We start from the raw sequence: 20,849 nt of genomic DNA on the forward strand, positions 1-20,849 counted from the left end.
TGTTTTTTAATCTCTTGCTTGATTTACTCCATTTATGACTTTTCAAATTGCCTTTCGGGTCTCTCGTGGATAGTTTTCATATTGCATCCCTGGCCCCATTTTGAAGTGGTCATTTAATGCAGTTTTCAAATAGGGCCCAGCAATGAGATGCCTTATGACTGAGGCATCCTAGGGAATCTTTTTGTGGACTCCAGAGTCATCTTCCTTTCAGAAAGATCAGCTATTTCTCCCCCTTCCCCCTGCCTTACAGATCCCAGAACGTGACACTCCAAATCTGTGATTCTCCTCTTCATACCTCCTTATTAGCTTCTGGGGATCTCAAACATAAGAGCACCTAACACTTTCCAAATAAAGTAAGAAAATGCACATATTGTAGAACAAAACCATGCACTTTCTGATACAGTTGCAATGCAGAGATAGTCTTTGAAAGTTGAAGTGTTGTGGCCAGTGCAGAGGTGCAATGGTAAGTGGGGAGTAGAATCAGGATGCTGGCTACTACGGGCCCAGGCGCTCTCAACCAAGCCGCACCAGCCTGCTATAGGCTTCCCTATTTCAGAGCAAATGGTTACCCAAGCATCTGTTTTGAGTTAGGAAATTGCTGTTTTTTAATATGCCCTGTTTTCGTCAATATTTCTTGTCATTTTGCGATCCAGTCACGGTGGCCTTCCAGATTCTTCCACAGCATATTGTATGAAACATCCTGACTTGAAGTCATCAGGGAACATGGGGCATCGGAAACAGACACATTAATTATGCAGGAGAAAGTATCATTTTATAAATAGTTACTGTTTATCTTTGGAAAGGAAATGTAGAAAAAGGAATTGTTAAAATTGTTTATAAAATTTGTTTCTTTCATGCCAATGATTATTTTTATCTTAGAACTTCATTTCATACCTACTCAAAACAGATCACACACCTTTAGTTAATTAATATTGCTTACTTTTTTTTAAGTTTTTTTTAAAAAATATATATCTTTATTGATTTCAGAGAAAGGAAGGGAGAGGAAGAGAGAGAGATAGAAACATCAATGATGAGAGAGTCGTCACTGATTGCCTGCCTCCTGCACGCCCCTGATCGAGTCCCCAACCCAGGCATGTGCCCTGATCAGGAATCGAACTGTTGTCTCCCAGATCCTAGGTAGATGCTCAACCGCTGAGCCACTCCGAGCCAGGCAATATTGTTTATTTTTCAACTTGATTCAACTGTATCACCTAATTTTTGAAATTTAGCATTCTTAGGTAATTTCTCTTTGAACTCAGGTTAACAGCTGATATTTTCAGTTTCCAGAATTGTAGGAATTTTCTCAAATAATGGACAATTGGTGTGGTTGATAAAATTCTGAAGTCACCAAAGAGTGCATTACTTTGAGAAACTGCATGTAGGGCATCCTTATGTACAAATCAGAAAGTTAGCTCGGCCGGGCATGGCTCAGCGGTTGAGCTTCCACCTAGGATCCAGGAGATCGGGGTTTGATTCCCAGGGCACATGCCCAGGTTGCGGGCTTGATCCCCAGTCGGGGGCATGCAGGAGGCAGCCGATGAGTGACTCTCTCATCATTGATGTTTCTATCTCTGTCTCTCTCCCTCTCCTTTCCTCTCTCTGAAATCAATAAAGACATATTAAAAAAAAAAAAAAAAAAGAGTTGCTACTCACAGCATTAAGAAATTGCATGTCTTACAAAAGAATGTAGTGGTTTACTAAAATAGAACTAGCACCTGGTGATATAATTGTTTATATTCAATTTCCAGAAACTTAACTAGTATTAGTAAGTTCTTATTGTAAAGAGCCCTAAGTTGAGCATAAAATCATCTCATTTAATGTCTCTGCTTTGTCATTAACTAAGTTGATCTCTCTGGACCAAGGGCTCATTGTGGGTGGTCCAGAGGCATTTAAGGAGAGTGTTCAGAAAAGTGAAAATTATGTAGTGGGCCATTCTTTCTTTTTTTGGGGCGGGGGGATCAGAATACTTTAAGATATCAGTGTCAAAATACATTTCCTTATAAAGTTAAGCTCCCATACAGTAATAATGTTGGTAGGAATTCAACAAAATAGTAATGTACGTGAAGTTGTTACACCGACAGGTAAAGTTAATACTGAAGCTCGGAAGGTTTTTCAGAGTGTTTTAGTAAAACCGTAAGGTGAAATCCCCTTAATACTGAGGCAACTCACACAGGAATCCAACACCAGCACTGACCTGGGAGACACCGTCAGGCCGCCTGAGGGCGAAGCTGCGGTGCTTAAGTATGATTTGGGCAACACACTGAATAGATACTTCTCCTCGTATAACTTAGATTTCTTTTGAAATTTAAATTTTTTGTTGTTTTTGGCAATAAGTCCATTCAGGCTTACCCAGTTCTTGGCCTGTTGTGCTTTGTGTGTGTCTAGAAACTTCATTGTACTCAAGACAGGTAATTTCTATGTTATTGGTATTTAAAAACCGAAGGTATAGTTCCTCTTACCCAGTGAGTTAAAGTGCTCTGGGAACACTCAATTTCCAGTACTTCCTACCTAGCCAGGTCACTTCAAGTGACAAACAGACCTGGGGAAGGGCCTGAGGCAGGGCTGTCCCTGAGGTCTGCCTGCAGGGGCACTGCACCTCGGCCTTGCGGGGTGATGTGAGGGCAGGCTCAGGAAGGGGGGCTGGGCCGGGGCTCGTCCCCACAGCTGTCCCCGCTTTCTGCACCCTCTCAGTCCAGCTCCATGTGCTCCGAGGTGGTAAGCATTTCTGAATCCTTCCTTTCTCTCATGAATTCCCATCTAAACCGTCTCATGGTAGTTCTGGAAATAGCCAAATGTGCCATGTGAAAGCACAGTAGAGTCACATAGCTCAGTGCACTTGAAGGGTTAGCAACAAGACCTTAAGAAAAGTTAAAGCACTTCCTGTCCCTTAGATTGGCCCACTCCCACAGCCCTGCCCCATGATGTACATATATAATACATATGGAACACGAGGACAAGACAGCTCGCAACGCTCCCACTTAATGATTCCACTTCTTGGATTGTTTGTCACCCTATGGCAGACCGCAAAAGCAAAAGCCCACGGAGGAACCTCGAGCAGTGTTAGCACAGGCCCGTGGGAGCACTGTACCGTTCTGCAGTGCCAGCAGGAGAAAGAAAATGACCAGCCTAAAAAAAATCTTAAAGTGATTTTGTGAGCAGGATTCCATTTCCTTTTCTAAGTTTTTAGGTATTAAAAAGTACCCATATATATGGTAAACTCTTAACCCAGATATAACTTTTTTTAAAAACCTCAGTTAATGGTTTTGAATAATAATAATTAAAAATTAATCCACGGAAGGCTGGGGGTGGATGGAAAACATCAAACAGTTTAGGAAGAGCCTCGCTGTGTAACTTTCACCGATAAGCACATACACTGGAGTTCACCCTTCACATTTCTTTTTCCCCCCAAAAGTCCTCAAAATTAGAGCAAAGAGTTGACTTTTAAAAAAAGGCTGAAATTTACAACATGGTGATTAGTTTTAAAAAAGAAAAGAGAGGGGCTGTGAGAGGGCAAGGCCACAAATCAAGCTGGGCAAGCAAAATTATTTTGTTTCTCTTTGGCAGCAACAACAAATCCTTTTTAGTTCAGTGAAGCCAAAGTTTTCCCTGCAGTAGAACAAACATACACCCATCTTGTTCGTATGAATATTGCATGTGCATAAGAGAGGCCTGTGGATAATATAAATGAGAAGTAATTGAAGTTGGGGAAAAATCTTACAAAATTTAAGAACATTTTCATTGACAGAGTAAAACAGCAGGTAAAACAATTGTATACTTTATAAAAATATGGATAATAAACTGAGCATATTCGAAAAAGGCTGTTACTTAGTAACCTGGGCAAGTTTGCCAGGTAAGTACATCTTGTAAAAAGTGTGTTGGTGTTAGAGATAACTAGTTGCAAAAATAAATGGCGAGAGTGAAGATGCCGGATGGCATGGCAGGGATGCCAGCCCTGGCCGAAGGCCCTCATTCAGGTGGCCTGGCCCAGGGCTCTGAGAAGGTCCCCTCCTTGCAGGAGCGTGCAGCTTCCTGGAGCGGGAACACATCTGGGCAATTGGGGCAGCAGGTCGGGCTCAAATGGGGGCCTGAGCAGCTGGCTTGCCACACCTGCCGCCTTGTGAGCCGATGGCAGATTGTAGTCCTGGTGCTGAAAAGTGCAAGACTTTGGGGGGGACCTGCTCTTGGTGTTCTCCTCGGGGCCCAGGGCAGACGGGGCTGTGGTGGTGGCAGGTGTCTCAGAGGCCGGCGCACTCAATCCCCTTATGGGATTTGGGGTGAACTCATCCCTGGGGACGTTCGCACTCAGCCGCTCGTTGGGCATCGAAGGGCAGGTCCTGCAGCCCCTGAGACTTCATTCTTTTCCACATCCAATGTGAAGGGCTGCTTCCTGGAGGGCCCCCCACTCATGTGTTGGAAGGCTTTCTCCTCATGCTCCAGCTGTGGCACCAGCTTCAGCTTGTTGGTGAGGCTACCACGCCGGCCTCATCGCGTCTGGGGCCTGAGGCCTGAAGCCCTTGGCACACCTCTTCTTGAATGTGGAGAGATGCGGCAAGGTGACCGGAGGCCCCAACGGCGATGCCCCCAAGGCCTCAGCGTGCTGATCTCCTCCAGGCCACTTCGTGGGCCTGACATGTAATAGTGGATCACGGGGCCACTGTGTGTCGAGTCTACCCCCCAAAGGAGAGAGGGGTGCTGGCCTGGCCACAGCACGATGGTAGGGACACCTTGCTCCCACCATCAGAAAGGATGGAGGACATGGGCTGGTGCTCGGGCTCTATCTTCTTGCTTTCCAGCTGCTGCTGCTACTTGTCCAGGAGGAAGGGGCCGTGAGAAGCCATGGGGGCCAGTGGCTGGAAGATGTTTGTCATGGAACTGAAGCAGTGCTGGGGGACGAACTGAGGGTTCTCCGGCACAAGCTTCTCCTCGGGGCAGATGGGACTTAGCTGGAAGTCTTCCCTATCCACTGGGATGTCGGGCGCCAGTGTCTCTAAGTCCAGCTCGTTGAAATCCAGCTGGGTGCTGCACTGGTCCTTTGCCTCTGTATCCATGGCGAAGAGTTTCTCAATCACTTCAATCTTCAGATTGTCATTCAGAGACATGTAGTACTCCTCAGGGCTGCTGGGCGTGGAGAAGCTGCTGCTGGTGGCATTGAGGCTCGTGTTCCCCGTCGCAGCCAACTGGGACATGGTGAAGGTGGGCAGGTTCCCGGCCTCACTATGGGCAACGTGGCTCTTCAACTCCTCATTCCAAGGCTGGTTGGGGGTCAGGATGGTCTCACCATAGACTGATGACTACTCAAAGTTCTGGTTCCCGAAATCCAGAGAAATAATGGCATCTCCCGCAGTGGGCGCCAGCTGGGCCAGCTCCTCTGGCTCTTCCTTCAGCGTGGTGAACAGGAAGTGACTCTTCTCAGACACAGACACCTCGCCACTCTTCTCAAAGATGCTGTTCATGGCTGTCACATGTGGCTTGAACAGGGGCTGGTCTGGTCCATGGAGAATACCACGTCTTCTCAATCTCACTCAGGACGTAGTTCACACCCATGATGGACTGGGCCTGCAGGTTGCGTGGGTTGCAGATGACAGTCTCTTGCGTCTCCAGCCACATGTATTCCTCGTGTTTCGCCAGCATCCATTACTGGCCACTCACCACCTGACCCTTGGTGCACAGATTCTGCTGACTTTTGGTCATGTTCTCTGAGTCCAGTGCATGGTAGAACTGGTAGGCTGAGCAGCCAAGCAGCTCCTCTGGGTGGTAACCAATCAGTTTTGTGATTTTTGTCATCATAGTAGGTGAACTTCATGTGCATGCCTTGGCAGCTCAGGAAGGTATTGCTGTCCAGGGGGATGTCCATGTGCGATGGGTGCTGGATCAGCTCACACATGATGATCAGGCAGGAGAGCGGAGGCTCCTTGTAGCCGCAGAAACCGCCACGTGGGAGCAGTTGTTGTAGACCTTCACCTGGCCCGTGCAGTGCAAGACCTTCCAGGTGGCCGACTTGAGGTTGACAGCGAGGCCTCGATGGTGACTGTGCACCTCACCCTCATGAAGAAGTCCTGGTCTGTGGACATGTCTTTGCTTTCCCAAAACCAGAGCCATCTTCGAGACTCAGGTTCTCACGGATCTCCTCATGGTCACAGGGATGAGTAGAGATACTAGGTCCTGTTAGCTCCACCTATGTGAGTCCCATGAACTTGCTGGCGTTTTCCGACAGAAAGATCATGTCTCCATCTTGGGTCACCACGGCAATGAAACTCTCCAAGGCTTTTAGGTACATGTTGTCCATCTGCCGGTTAGCCTCAGCTTCAGACCCATTTTCAGAGCAAAAGAACAGGAGCTTGTGTGTTCGTAGGGAGCTGATGGCCAGTCACGTGACGGAGGCCTTGTCCAGGTGGAGCTCACACTGTGCGGCAAGGACAGCTCGTCGGCCGGCTCACAGACGACCTCCGTCTCCTTGCTTCTCTGGCACCTTGCTGCATCCTGAGACTTCTCCTTCCTCCTCTGCAAGCCACTCCCTTTCTTCTTGTCAGTTGTCATTGTCGCTGTGGCCCTTTGAGACACCGAGCCCCTGGGCTTTACAGCCTGTGGGGGCTGCAGCTGCTCCCGTCGCTGTGGCCCTTGCTCACCCCCTGAGGCCTGGCTGGTGTTAAAGGTCCTAAGCGCTCGCTGGCCCAAGAGTCCCATAGAGCTGGTGGAAGTTTGCGGGAGGCTGTCTAGGTGCGGGGAAAGGGGATGGAGAAAGGTGACAGGGAGGAACCTGTACCAGGCGGCAGGGTCAGGGCGGGGAGTGGGAGGAGGCTGTCAAATGCCTAGAAGGGCAGCGAGAAGGGGACCGAAGTTCCTTCTTTCCTCAAAAAGGCGTCACTTTCATGGATTTTCCAAAAAAAGAAAGAAAAAAAAGAAGCGTCCCGACAACAGTTAGAAGAATCCTGGGCAGGCGGCTGAGATGACCACACAGCCTCAGGACACTGCCGAGGATTGTCCGGCCGGCCAGGCGGGCCGAGGATGCCCGAGCGGGGGTGGGGGCGCTCCCGAACGGCTCCCCCTGCTCCCTACCCACTTTCTCAACATTGGTCTTTAAGGGTTTGTAACAACAACAAAAAGGTCTTGTATGAAATAGGGTAAGTACAGTTTTAAAAACTATAAAAACTAGCAGTCTATTACGTCAATATCCAAACCATGAAGATCAATCCAAGTTCTGTGAAGTTTAGAACTGAATCAGACATAAGTGATACGTATAATAGCTACTGTGCTAAATGAGAGTTAGGCCAACACAGTAAAGAAACGTGATTTCCGTTTCCCAATAGTCCAGATCAATTAAAAGGATTTTATAGAGCCAAACTGAGCCTTTCGGAGGGTGAGCTGTCTATATAGAGGGGTTATATGAGTAGTAAGCAAAGCAAGCGCTAGGTAGTTTGAAAGCCAAGGATACTACAGTAGATTCCTGAGCCCGATGGGGTCCCATAGTTTCCACACTCGCTGCTGGAGGAAGAAAGAGAGTTTGGATAAACTGAAGGCATCTTATGTCCAGTGCTACAAGTGGAGGAAATGGCAAGGAGAAAAATGGTGTGGGGGGTAGTAGGTCTTGTGTAGCCAACTTCTGTCTCCTTCCAGGTTGGACAAAGGTATGTAAACAAGAATTCTTAAGGACTGGTATTGTTTTCTGGCACAGGGCAAATGTTTACCCAAAATACAGCCCAACCACCTCTTGTTTCTTGTTACAGAACCGTGATTTTGTTTGCAGTTCACTGACCAGCCCTGGGTGACCACCTTGTATTCCCCGCCTTCCTCGCAGTTAGAGAAACCCATGGGACACATTTCTAACCAATAAGGCATAAGGGAAATTCTGGCAAAATTTTACCTTTGTGATTAAAGACAACAGAAAAGTCTGGTATCATCCTCTCCACCCTTCCTTTAGATTTCTGTTAGATCATTAAAACTGAAGCTTACACTATAGCAGCCTTTTTTGACCCTGAGGAGAAGCTCAAGAAAACCACAGAAGCTTGACATTCCAGAGCACTGCCAGGCCTGGCTCCAGTTATGATTTACTTGCAGCTGAACACATTAATAAATGATACGTAAAAGACTTCTGCCCAGCATTAGTGAGAGGTAGAATTGAAATACGGAGTTCGTTGGGTCACAATGTTTGGACTTGAACCTGGAGCCATTTAACTGTTCATGGGTAATGAACAGGAAAAAGATACAGAGTATTTGCTACTGAGGGGGTGGTAGAGATTGAATCAGACCTACTAAAGAAGTACTTGAAAGGACAAGTGTCCCTGTTTAGTGACTCATGTGGGAAACCCAGGGTAGTGAAAATGATAAATGACCTTGGAAGTAACAACAATGCAAAGAAAATATAGTTAAATCCACAAAGGATTTGTTAATAGAAATCATCTTTGGGAAGTGGGAATGTGGCAGCCAGGTTAGTCGTTGGGGATTTTATACTTTTCTTTTTTTTTCCCTTGTTAAATATTAAAGTAAAATAATAAACTGCATTACTCGTATTCAATAAATAAAGGGTTAAGAAGTCGAAAGTAATATGAATATCAGAAATAGGGACCACATTTTGGAGGAAATATTGTGTTCCATTTTGGATTTGTAATGAGCTTTCTGTTAGAATACATTTCAGCCTGACTATTATTCTAAACATGAATCTGATTATCATTTGTAATATACCAAATGACTAAGACAGCTGCAAGGCAGTGGATTAATCAGAAGTAATTAGATCATTTAAAAATAATGATAAGGGCTGCTGATATAAAGTGAAGTCCTATATTTGATTTTGGGGGTGTGGGTGGATGGATAAATAATTTTTGTGTGTTAAAAGAAGTGGAGTTTGACCTTCCTTACAACTTGTTAACAGGTTGAACCTGTGCCTGGTTAATATTGTTTTATAACTGGTTAAAAAAACCTCCTTCACCTGTGTTTTTTGTCAGCAATCTATAGCTATTAAAAAGTTAGTGATGGCACTGTCTGATTTGTGTGTTTGTGTGTGTGGTTGTTTGTAATGGGCAAGCTGGCTACGTGGAGTGTTGGTGAAAGGCTGCTGTGTGAGGCTATTTCCTATTTGTCTTTCTCTCAGTGGGAGCTCCCTTTGTCCATTGTTTCCTCGGCACAGAACAGAGGATTAATATGTTGGTGTTCATTTTCTACTTCTCTGTGTTCAAAGAGGAAAACAGTTGCTTCATTCTGCTCATTGCTCCTGCAGTTCTCCCAGGGGGTTTCGGACTTATCCAAGAATTTTTGGGGGGAGTTGAAGTATAACCATCACCAAGATGGTTCTGTTTTTAATGACATTCATTTTAGTTTAACAAGTTATTACTGGTGTTGCTCTATTTATTATAAAAGACACCCCTTTCTTCTTTGCCAAGTGCTAAACATGAGCCCTACGATGGTAACAAAGAGGGGATGTGTTCTCCTTTTTGCATCATTTTACTCCATCTGCTATTTTTGTTCTTGTTTCTAAATGTCACTGAATTTTGGTTCTGATATTTATCAGGCAGTGTACATCACCGAGATTTCAAACAACAAGCTAAATTCTGACTGCAGGCATGATTTCTTTGACTCACACGGTGTTTAATTTCTGAGTCAGTTGCCAACATTTAAAAGTCTAGTGGGGGATGTGAGGGCGATCTGGATGTGACATCTGTCACCCCGTCGATTGCTGGGGTTGACTTGGCTGATCTGCCTGGCGAGGCCAGTGTCCCCTTCCTTCCTCACCCAGCCATGTGCATCCCTCCAGAACCTGCGTGCTCTGTCGAAGAGAACAACCTCCCTTGCAGAGGAGAGGACGGGTCTTGGGTCAAGAGTAGAGCAGTAGCCGTGACCAGCTGCTAGAACCTGCAAACAAGCTCTTACGGTCCGTTTATAAGAGAACATAGGATAGTCGAGCTTCCAGGACTTCAGACACACCCAAATGAGGCGCTGCATGTGGAAGTCTGCCTTTCTTTAGGAAAATAAATATAAGTCAAGTAGGGCCCTGGCCAGGTGGCTCAGTTGGTTAAGAGTGTCATCCCAATACGCCAAGATTGTGGGTTTGATCCCTGGTCAGGGTTCATACAGGAATCAACCAGTGAATGCATAAATAAGCAGAACAACAAATCAATGTTTCTCTTCATTTCCCTCTCACCCCTCCTTTCCTCTCTTTCTAAAATCAATAAAAAATAAATAAAATAAAAGTCAGTGGGGGTAAGGGACAGGGAAAATGAATGAAGGTGTTCAAAAGGTACATAGTTCCAATTATAAGATAAATAAATTCTGGGGATAGAAACAGAGTCAAGTGATTTCAACTTTTAATGGCAGTTGACTTACATTTTATATTTTTTTTGTGTTTTTTTTTAACCCTTCTTATCTGTAGCCAGTAGATGTTCAATTTCTCTTCTTTAATGGTGCTGTTTTTTCTTCCCCAGGCTAAAGATCTAATAATCACACCAGCCACCGTTTTAAAGGAGAAACCAGACCCAAATAATATGGTTTTTGGAACCGTTTTCACGGATCACATGTTGACAATTGAGTGGTCCTCGGAGTCTGGATGGGAGAAGCCACATATCAAGCCTTTTCAGAATCTGTCCTTGCACCCTGGCTCGTCGGTGCTGCACTATGCGGTGGAGGTCAGTAGCAGCAGTGTGCTTGCTCTACCCTGTGCTCCCCAAGCAGCTCCCTCTGCTAACATAGCTTTTGGGCAGTGTGGCCTTTATCATATTTACTCAAGGAAGTCATAAATGTCTTTAAAACTTTTCCTATAGGCAGGCTCATTGAAGGTAAGTCTTAACTAAGTATTTAGATACTCTTGAGTTTTCTATAATGTCAATGAAAAGTCATTTAGAGCAAATAGGAAGGAGGGTTGGTAAGAAAATTAGCAGTCAAAAAGCCTGTACTTTTTATTATTTATTTTTAATCCTAACTCAAGGATATTTTCTACATTGATTTTTGAGACAATGGAAGGGAGGGAGCAGGTGGGAGAGAGAGAGAAACATTGATGTGAGAGACACATTGAGTAGTTGTCTCCTGCATGCCCCCCAACCAGGGCTGAGGATCGAACCACAACCAAGGTATGGGTCCTTGACTGGGAATCAAACCCAAGACCTTTCGGTCCGCCTGCTGACGCTCTAACCACTGAGCCAAACTGACTAGGGCAAAAAGCCTGTGCTTTTAATATTTTACTAAGTCACCTGTTTGCCCAGATCTTCTGATGATTGTGAAGAGGCTATTAAGTACAATATTATGGTTAGATTTTAATTCTAACTGCATGTTTTTATGACCAGCAATAATGTGTATTTATGCATGTTAGGGAACATGTAACTAAAGGTCATCCTTCAGGTAGGAGTGGAATAATTATAAACTTAAAAATATTAAATATTTAGAGATGTTGTCTCTTGTCCTTCTCAGGATTTACATTTACCCAGATACACAATACACTCCCCATTCCCTCCACCTTGATTTTATTTTACTTATTTGCAGCGTGGTGGATATCTTTCTCAGAATATTGGGGTGCTGGAAATAAGCAATAGTCTACCTAGCAAGGGACTGAAAGATGGTAGTAGTAAATATTCATAACAGTAATGATAACATTACTTTTTAAATTGAATTCCTGCAATGCACCCTGAAACTGGGTACCTTATATGAGTCATCTCATGTTACTATTTTAAGTGAGAGAACATATGTTTCTGGATTCAGATATTCTGGGCTCACATTCTGTCTCTCTTGCTCCAGAGGTAGCTCTATGACTTGGGAAACTTATTTAATCCTGTGTGCTTCCAATTCCTTTACCTATTAAATTGAGGTAATGATAATACCTACCTCATGGTGTTACTGTAAGAATAAGGTAAGGTGACTCATTGAAGCGTATAGAGCCATACCCGGTGCGTAATGAAAGCCTAGTTGTTAGCTATTATTATTATTATTATCCCTTGAAGCACTTTTATCATCTATTATAGAAGCAGGTTCGGAAAAATTAAGTTTCTTGCTCAAAATTATACAGCATTAAGGGAGGAGTCAGGGTTTAATTGCCACGCTCGTACTCCCTGTGATGTTACCCCCAAACATACCCACTAAAATTACAAAAAGGCCTGTCCAGTTAACTTGTTCAAAGTTATAAATTCAAATAATTGGAAAGATATTAGCTGCCCCAAGGTATCTACTAAATGCTGAATTTAGAAGTCTAAGCTTCCATTCCCATCTCTGTGTCTTAACTGTACCAACTTGGGTGAGTTCTTTCATTATTTAGCCCAAGCCTCATTTTCTTTAATTATAAAATAAGAATGGTAGCTGCCCTTGCCTCTGTCATTATATACAGTGAAGAGCGAATGAAATAAAGTGCTTATGAACTTGAAAGAAGGAGTCTGGCGGTGATTCTCAAACAGCTTGAAAGGGTGAGAGGCAATCTAAAGTACAGGGCTCAGGGCAGAGGCCCGGTTGCCTGGACCTAAGGGTGGCGGGTACCACATCAGGTATTCTTGTGGTGATAGTGTTCTGTTATGTGAGTATGTCCAGTGTGGTTTCCTTCTGTGAACATTCATGTATGTAGTAAGCTGGTGTACTTGTTCATGAATTTCTCCAAGTCAGCAGTTCTCACAGTGTGGTCCACAGACCCCTAGGATCCCCTTTCAAGAGATTGCAAGGTTAAAACTCTTCATGGTAATACCAAGGTACTATTTTTTCACAGTGTGTTGACATTTGCACAAGGTACAACTCTGACACATGTCCTCTGCTAGTTAGTCTTATTCTTTATTGCCATGCATCACAGTATTAAAAACAGTATCAGTTTTCTTTAGGATATTCTTGGTGAAGCAGTAACAATTATTCATTCTCTTAAATCTCAACTCTTCAGGAACTGTCATTTTAGTGTTTTGTGTGACAAAATAGCAACTTCTCATAAAGCACTTCTGCATACTGAAGTACTAGGGTTTTCTCAAGGAAAAGCAATTGTGAGATTGTTTTGCATTGTGAGCGGAAAAGCAATTGTGAGATTGTTGTGCATTGTGAGCGGAACTGGCTGCTTTTAAAAAAATCTAATAATCAGTTGTACTTGAAAAATCCAAGTATAGTTATTCAGACCTGGGCATTTGGTAAATGTTTTCTTGACTGTGACTTCAAGTGAAACAAGGGACTGTACTTGGTGCCAATGATAACATTCTAGTCCTCAAGTAAAAATTAGAATTTTAGAAAACTTGTATTCACCACCGTGAGCTTAACCCTTTCTGATATTAGATACAAGGCGGGGCAAAAGTAGGTTTACAGTTGTAAATATGTGAAACACAGTTTATTCTTGTAACATTTATTAATTATTGTATTATTTTCCATATGAACAACTGTGGGTTGTGACTACTTTTGTCACACCCTTTAGTTTTCTGATGGTATTAGTGGTGATCTTAATAAGTTTTAAAACATACATATATTTTTTCTTTTTAAAAAAATCCTCACCCTAGGATATTTTTTCCATTGAAGGGAGGGAGGAGAGGGAGAGATAGAGAAGCATCAACCTGAGAGAGACACATCCATTGGTTGCCTCCCGCATGCACCCCAACCTGGGCCAGGGATCCAACCTGCAGCCCAGGTACATGCCCAGGAATCGAACCCGAGACCCTTCGGTATGCAGGCTGATGCTCCAGCCACTGAGCCACGCCAGTCAGGGCTGACAACCTTATCTTTTAGCTGAAGCTTTACTCTGATTATATTTAATAAATTACTCATATATTTGCCCTTACAACATTGAATCTTGTGCTTTTAAATTGTGCTACATGATCCATACTTCTCTTTTTACATGTAAACTTTAAGGCTATTAGCCTCTTAACAGCCCTACATTTTATTATGATTCAGTTCAACATATTTTCTCATTTTCATTATTTTTCTTTGACTCATGCTTTATTTTGTAATGGGTTTCTTTTCCAAAATGTGGACGCTTCTTAGTTATAATTCTGATATTGATTTTTGGCTTATCTTCTGGTGGAAAAACCATACATTCTGCAGGTGGTGTGGGCTGGGTTTTGTTTGTCTAGTAGGTTACTTTGTTGATCTTTTTCAAATCTTTTATACCTTTATTGAGTTTATCCTGTTTGCTCTGCTGATTGCCTAGAAAACCCGTGTTAAAAATCTCCCATTAAAGTGACCGATTTTGCTCTTTTCTCTATATTTGCCGGTAGGTACCTACTTCTCAGCCTTTTCACACCTCTGTGCAGTGATTTGTCCCGGGCGGCATGTTGAGAAAGGTGACAGCCCTCGCACAGTGTAGTCTTGACCTGCTTGGTTTCTAGGATTCTGGGACTGAACCAGCTCTGGTCACTCACATCTAGAATACCTACTATCCAGAGTTTAAATGAGCCAGATTCAATGAAAAGATACATGGGTATTTTGAGGGGCGCCCCTGGGGCCTTTGGTGTCACCTCTGTTGTCCCCGCAGTTAGTCCATGTTGTGCTATTGGGGATGTTTTCCCTCCAATCCCTGTAAATGTATTATTTAGCAGCATGACTCTGCCTAAGCACATGATAATTGAATTCCCACCAATTTTGGTAATAAAATGACTTGAAAAAAAAAAGTTTTTACTGATTTTAGAGAGAGAGGGAGAGGAAGAGAGAGAGAGAAACATCGATGAGACAGTCATTGATCGGCTGCCTCCTGCACGCCCCCTGCCAGGGGTCAAGCACACAGCCCGGCATGTGCCCTGACCGGGAATCGAACCAGGGGCCTCCTGGTGCGTGGGTCGATGCTCAACCACTGAGCCACACAGGCCAGGCTAAAATGACTTCGATCACGGTTACCGTAACCAGCCTGTGACTTGTTTGCCTTTCTAGATTTAGGGATCTGGTTGGGGTCTGCATCAACAGCTTTACCGGACGAAGGAAACGAGCCCCCACGGACAAGTCTTCCCTTGGAACGTGGGATTGTTTCCATTTAGCAGTTAACGCCTAAGCTTCGCCTCTCTTTCCTCTTCAGCTGTTTGAAGGCATGAAGGCATTTCGAGGAGTAGACAACAGAATCCGCCTCTTTCGGCCAAGCCTCAACATGGACAGGATGCGCCGGTCTGCTCTGAGGGCAGCTTTGCCGGTGCGTAAACAGGGGTTTCTTTTGTGTTTCTCTTGACATCACGCTTCACTGGGAGGTTATCACCAAGGAAATAATTTGGGAATGCTTAGATATTCAGAACACTGACGCTATATCTGATTTACTTTGTAATTAGTGAGGCAAACATGTAAGGAAGTAACCAATACCATTTGGCAGTTCCCCAGTCTATTTCTTTGTCTATTTCTTTGGGGATCAATGTGTACATGGGAGACAAAAAATGAGGAATAAAGATGTGCCTCAAACTAAAATAAGTAAAATTCAAAGACACTGTGAAATTGTAACATTGAAAGTGGAAAACATGATGTGCCACACAGGTATTTTGGGGATATTTTGCCTAATTGCTTTAGACACCAGCAGGTATATAGTTATTTAATTCATTATTTTGACACTTTACCTCAACTTTTATTTATTTATTTATTTATTTATTTATTTATTTATTTATTTATTTATTTATTTATTTATAAATATATCTTTATTGACTTCAGAGAGAGGAAAGGAGAGGGGGAGAGAGAGATAGAAACATCAATGACGAGAGAGTCATTGATCGGCTGCAGCCCGCAACCCGGGCATGTGCCCTGACCGGGAATCGAACCCCAATTGCCTACCTAGGATCCTAGGTCGACGCTCAACCTCTGAGCCACGCCTGGCTGGGCTCAACTTGTATTTAAAACAACAACAACAGAACAAAAATGATATTGGAATGTTTTCCGATGGCCATTGAATGCTGGCTATGCCATTGTTACGGAGCGGAGCTCATTGTGAGGTGGGTTAGAGTTAGATGCTAAGCTTCACGCGTAGGTGGAGGTGATGTTGATGACTTGCATCCCCTGGGAGATGACCAGGCAGCCGTCCTGAAATGAAGGAAGTCTTTTCCTTTTCTATATTCTGAGTACCAAACCTTCAGGAACCTAGTCCAAGGTGTGCGTTAAAGAAGCCTGGGAGCAGCCAAACCCAAGCAAGGACTCCCTATTAGCCAGGCTGTTCCTTCTCCCGGTTTCTGTAGCCCATGCTTCACCCACTTCCTTCCGAGGCCATAATATGATAGCAGAAGGGAAATTACGGTAAGTTATTTGGACTTGGTCCTAGTTTCACCCTTTTATCATTACAGACAGGTCACTGGGGAAGACTTTAAAATGGGGACAGAGGGAAAGGGCAGTGACACTTGCTAGATATCAACTTTGCTGCGAACTGTGCCATGTGGTTTTACATTCTTCACCTGGTTAATGATGACAGTGAGCCATGGTCAAGAAGGTGTATGTATTGTAAATTCTAGTAGCACCTTTCTAGAGAGAACACTCAAGCCCAGAGAGGTTAAAGCCACACAGAATGAAGAGTGAGAAAGTGGATGCAAGTTTTTAAATTCCTAGCCTGGTTCTCTTTCCACTAAATCATCTCTCCAGACAGCAGCACCAGGACCCAAGCAGGTGGTACAGGATGGCAATATGTCCTATATGATTGGCAATCTCAATTTCTGTGATATTACTACACTGCGACTGCTGTTAAAGATTAGTATTTAAATAGCCAAATCCTGATGTCATGAGCTCTATTCGGATGCATGTTTCTGACTTATACCTACCTTGGGAAACCCATCACATCTCTGAAAGCATGTTTCTCTATCCCGCCAAGTGTGTAGAAACTATTTTGCAAATTGTCACCCATTTAGTATATGAAAATCTTTTCCTCCTTAGAGAGAAATTGCTCTTAGCTTTTGTTCATTTTCCCACTGGGTGATCTGTCTTTTTCTTACCAATTTTCAGGATATCCTAACATATTCCAGTATGATCCTCTGTTGGTTATGTTACAAATAACTCCGCCCAGTTTGCTGCTGCTTACATCTTTCAAAGAACAGCATTCCTTAAGTTTTAAGTAGTCAAATTGTATCCATTTTTTTTCTTTATGATCTGTGCTTTATGTCTTTTAAGAATTCTCTACTACTTTAAGGTGACAGTGACATTTGTATTTTTTAAATAAAAGTCTTATAAATTACACATTTAAGTGTATGCTCCCACTATAGTTGATGTTTGGGTGTGGTAAGAGGTAGGGATCCAATTTTATATGTTCCCCATGTGGGTAGCCCATTGTCCTATCATCATTTGGGCAGAAAAAAGAGTTCTTGTTTGGTTGTCTCCCTCTTTTAACAGTCTGAAGCTTTCATGAGGATTATGTTCTGTCGCTACAAGTGAAGAAAATTCCAGTATTCATTATGTTTTTCATCTCTTCAGGGATTTGACAAGGAAGAGCTTATGGAGTGTATTCAACAGCTTGTGAAACTGGATCAAGAATGGGTCCCCTATTCAACATCTGCTAGTCTCTATATTCGTCCTACACTCATTGGAACCGAGGTGCCAGCTGACTCCCTGTTTTGGGGTACTTTGTGGGGGAAGTTATCATTGTTTATTCTCGTGTGACGCTTCCAGTGTGCAGGGTGAAGTAGCTCCCAGTGGCATCGTTAAGGACGCCTTCCTCCTGGTTATCGAGACCAGGTGTCAGCAAACGTTTTCTTTAAAGGGCCGGAGAGTAAATACTCTAGGCTTTGTGGGCCATCTGGTTTCTGTCATAACCACTCATCTCTGCCCTTGCAGCACAGAAGCAGCCAGAGAGGCCGTTTGCCTTCCTCTAGTCAAGACTAACCGTTTTTCCTCAGTTTACTTCTTCTAGTGCCTGTGGCCCTGGCAGCACTTCTTCGGGTCTGGCAGTGGTAATGGTCTTGACATTTAAAGGAAGGAGAGCTGCTACTTTTTATTTTCATTTTCCTGAAGTCTTGGGGGGATTACTGGGTAAGGAGTGGGAGTGAAGGGCCCTCTTCCCCCATAACCAGTGAGTCGGGATTGATAGTAAAAATACTGCACTCTTAGTGGGTGGAAATTTTAAAAACAATTTTTCTATAAAGTTCACATTATTAAAGAAAACACTAAAAATCAACACATTTACCTCTTGTACAACACTACTTAAAGGGCAAAATCCTATTACCAAAATATTTCCCATATTAAAAAAGAATTTAATTTTTTTTTGTTAATCCTCACATGAGGATATTTTTTCCAGTGATTTTTTTTTTTCTTCTTTTTTTAAGAGAGAGTGGAAAGGAGGGGGAGAGACACAGAGAGAGAAACATCAATTGGTTGCCTCTGGCACGCACCCCGATCAGGGCCAGGATTGAGCCTGCAACCAAGGTATGTGCCCTTGACCGGGAATCAAACCTGAGACCCTTCAGTCCCTGAGCCGACGCGCTATCCACTGAACCAAACCAGTATCATTTTAATCAATATCTTCTAAAACACTTCTTTATAGGTAATTAAAAACCTTAAGAGAAACTAAAAGCTTGAGTGCTTCAAACTACTGTTAATTGCAAATCAAGATAAAATCTTAACTAAAGAACATCTACACAAATAGTTTCTAAATTTTTCCTTTACCAGACAAGCAGCTAAGATTACATGACTATCAGGTTCAGTGCTGGATACCTAATAACCCTACGTCTAAAAAAGCCAGGGTTTGTTGATTTCAGCATCTGTTTTATCCAACTTCAACCTCTATAGTAACTCCAGGTGGGTACAGCTATATGAACACACACACACTTTTATTTTTTAGGTGATTCTGATCAGTGTATAGGTGATTTGACCACAGTTAATAGCAAAATATGCACAGCCACAACCAAGGAAATTCATTTGTTTGTTGCTCCTAGCCTTCCACTTTTTCAATCAGCCCCATTTCATCATTCTCCATTAGAGAGGTAGTGGAGTGAGACATTACTAAATAATATCGGTCTGAGAATAAGTGTCATTAGGAGGGTGGAGCCTGATGGTAGGGACAACCCTCCGGGCTGTCTGGAGTCAGCTCACTCAGCCTCTTTGACCAGGTCCCAGGTTGTCACCACAGATCTGCAAGTGACCAGCAGATTGGACTTTTCAGCTGCACTCAAAGACAAGCTGCCCTTGGCTCAAGCGGAAGGTGATCGATTCCTCATATTCAGTTAACGCGTTTGCTCCCTCATTGGAGTGCCCTAAACACATTACTGGAATTGAGCTCAACTAGCGAAGCAGCCTGCTTTTGGTGAACACTAGCCTCAGATGCACAGGATACAATCTGAATAATGCAGAAACATGTTCCGTCACTTCTTATAAACAGTTTCCCATTCACAACTCCACTGGAAATCTTTCAGGATGAAATTTTCATTGAAGCTGGCATTAAAAATCTTGCTGCCAAATGGTCCACTCCTTGATTTCCGGTTCACTCCACAGGGAGCTTAAGGGCTTATACGTTTTGTAGACATGCCTCTCTTTTCCTTTTATCACCTTGTAAAATCGTTTTATTGCTCATATAATTTAACCTTAATCATCACAATTCCATGAAAAGAATTCCCTTTATTCACTGCCTTTGTTTATTTATGCTTATACATCTTATCTTTTCTCTTCACAATTAGCCTCTATAAATGACAGAAGCTGAATGGATTTGAAAACTAGGTGCTACAGCAGCAATTTGTAATCATTAACTTGGGTCTTGCTCACACTTTTAATGTATTCTTCTGCAACCTTATTTGATATATATATATATATATATATATATATATATATATATTCATTCCACTGTTTACAAACAATATTAAATTCTCATTTGCATAACTGTTAACATGTTTCATATTAACTGCCCCATGTTAGTATCTCCAGCCCTTGAGTCTGCTTTTAGAGAGCTCCAGCGTATTTGCATTGATTATAGCCTGTGATAATCAGCTTGTTATTACCAAACCCCTCCCACCAATGAACACCCTTTTGAGGCTGTTCTTGTCCATTTCACCTTTATCACAAGGGGTGATTGTTATGATCTTTATTTTTACTTTTTGGAGTTATGGTGCACCTGTTACTAATTACACCCCTCAGTTTATGGCACTTGTTGTCAGCGTCTTATGTGATTCCGGGAATCTCTTTTTTATTCCCTTTTGTCTTTTTCCCACTTTTCTCCTCTTCCCCTACTGGAAATTATTCTCATGTATTGAGTGAATAGTGTTTTGGTTTGTATTGTTTTTAATTAACTTTTATTCCCTTGTTTGTTTGTAATTTTACTTTATGTAAAGGATTTCGTCCTATAGATCTCATTGTGTTTCGTTTCTGCTCAGTACTGGTTTTCCTTTCTATCCAGGGTTCTCTGTGTATTTGCAGTCTATCACTTTTCAGTGCTGCATAGTACTCCATGCCTGACATCCACCACACTGTGCCCCAGTTCCCTTACTGGGATCCCATTTCCCTGTTACTTCATGTAATACTGCAAGAGCAATTTGAAAATATACAACCCAAGGAATTATTATTTTTTAAATATATCTTTATTGAATTCAGAGAGAGGAAAGGAGAGAGAGAGAGAGAGAAAGAAACATCAATGATGAGAGAGTCATTGATTGAGCCCGAAACCCGGGCATGTGCCCTGACAGGGAATCGAACCCCGATCGCCTGGATCCTAGGTCAACGCTCAACCGCTGAGCCACGCCCGGCTGGGCTCCAAGGAATTATTGAAGGAGTCATTGTTTGCTAGCAAAATGCCCCCCATGGCCCATCTTACTTTTTCCATCCCAATAAAGCCCTGCTGCTTTTCAAGAATGTCCAGATTCTCTTTGATGAAACAGTCATTTGGTTTGTCTGCCTCACTGTCACTGGTAATATGAAGCTCTCCTGAGTGTCACTATGCTCTGTACTTTCTGTGCACTAACCGACAATAACCCTGTGAGTAGGTGTTACTGGCACCCCCTTAGAGATGAGGAAACTGAGGCCCAAAGAGGTGAAATAAGAACGCCCAGGCTCTT

At 43.1% G+C, this 20,849-nt stretch overlaps 1 protein-coding gene and 1 pseudogene across 2 annotated transcripts in view; one reads left to right on the forward strand and one right to left on the reverse strand.

The window, feature by feature from the left end:
• The window catches only part of BCAT1 (branched chain amino acid transaminase 1), a 94,360-nt gene that overhangs the window by 35,066 nt on the left and 38,445 nt on the right, over nucleotides 1–20,849 (forward strand). For both annotated transcript variants that reach the window (XM_087814756.1, XM_016197388.2), the window contains 3 exons: nucleotides 10,413–10,613; nucleotides 14,936–15,046; nucleotides 17,287–17,406. In XM_087814756.1, the coding sequence (XP_087670882.1) occupies nucleotides 10,413–10,613; nucleotides 14,936–15,046; nucleotides 17,287–17,406 (432 nt within the window). The remainder of the gene's footprint in view (nucleotides 1–10,412; nucleotides 10,614–14,935; nucleotides 15,047–17,286; nucleotides 17,407–20,849) is intronic.
• On the reverse strand, nucleotides 3,971–6,537 carry LOC107525262 (endothelial PAS domain-containing protein 1 pseudogene; annotated as a pseudogene).

This window comes from Miniopterus natalensis, chromosome 2 (assembly GCF_054644295.1).
Source record: "Miniopterus natalensis isolate mMinNat1 chromosome 2, mMinNat1.hap1, whole genome shotgun sequence".
NCBI classification, from domain to species: domain Eukaryota; kingdom Metazoa; phylum Chordata; class Mammalia; order Chiroptera; family Miniopteridae; genus Miniopterus; species Miniopterus natalensis.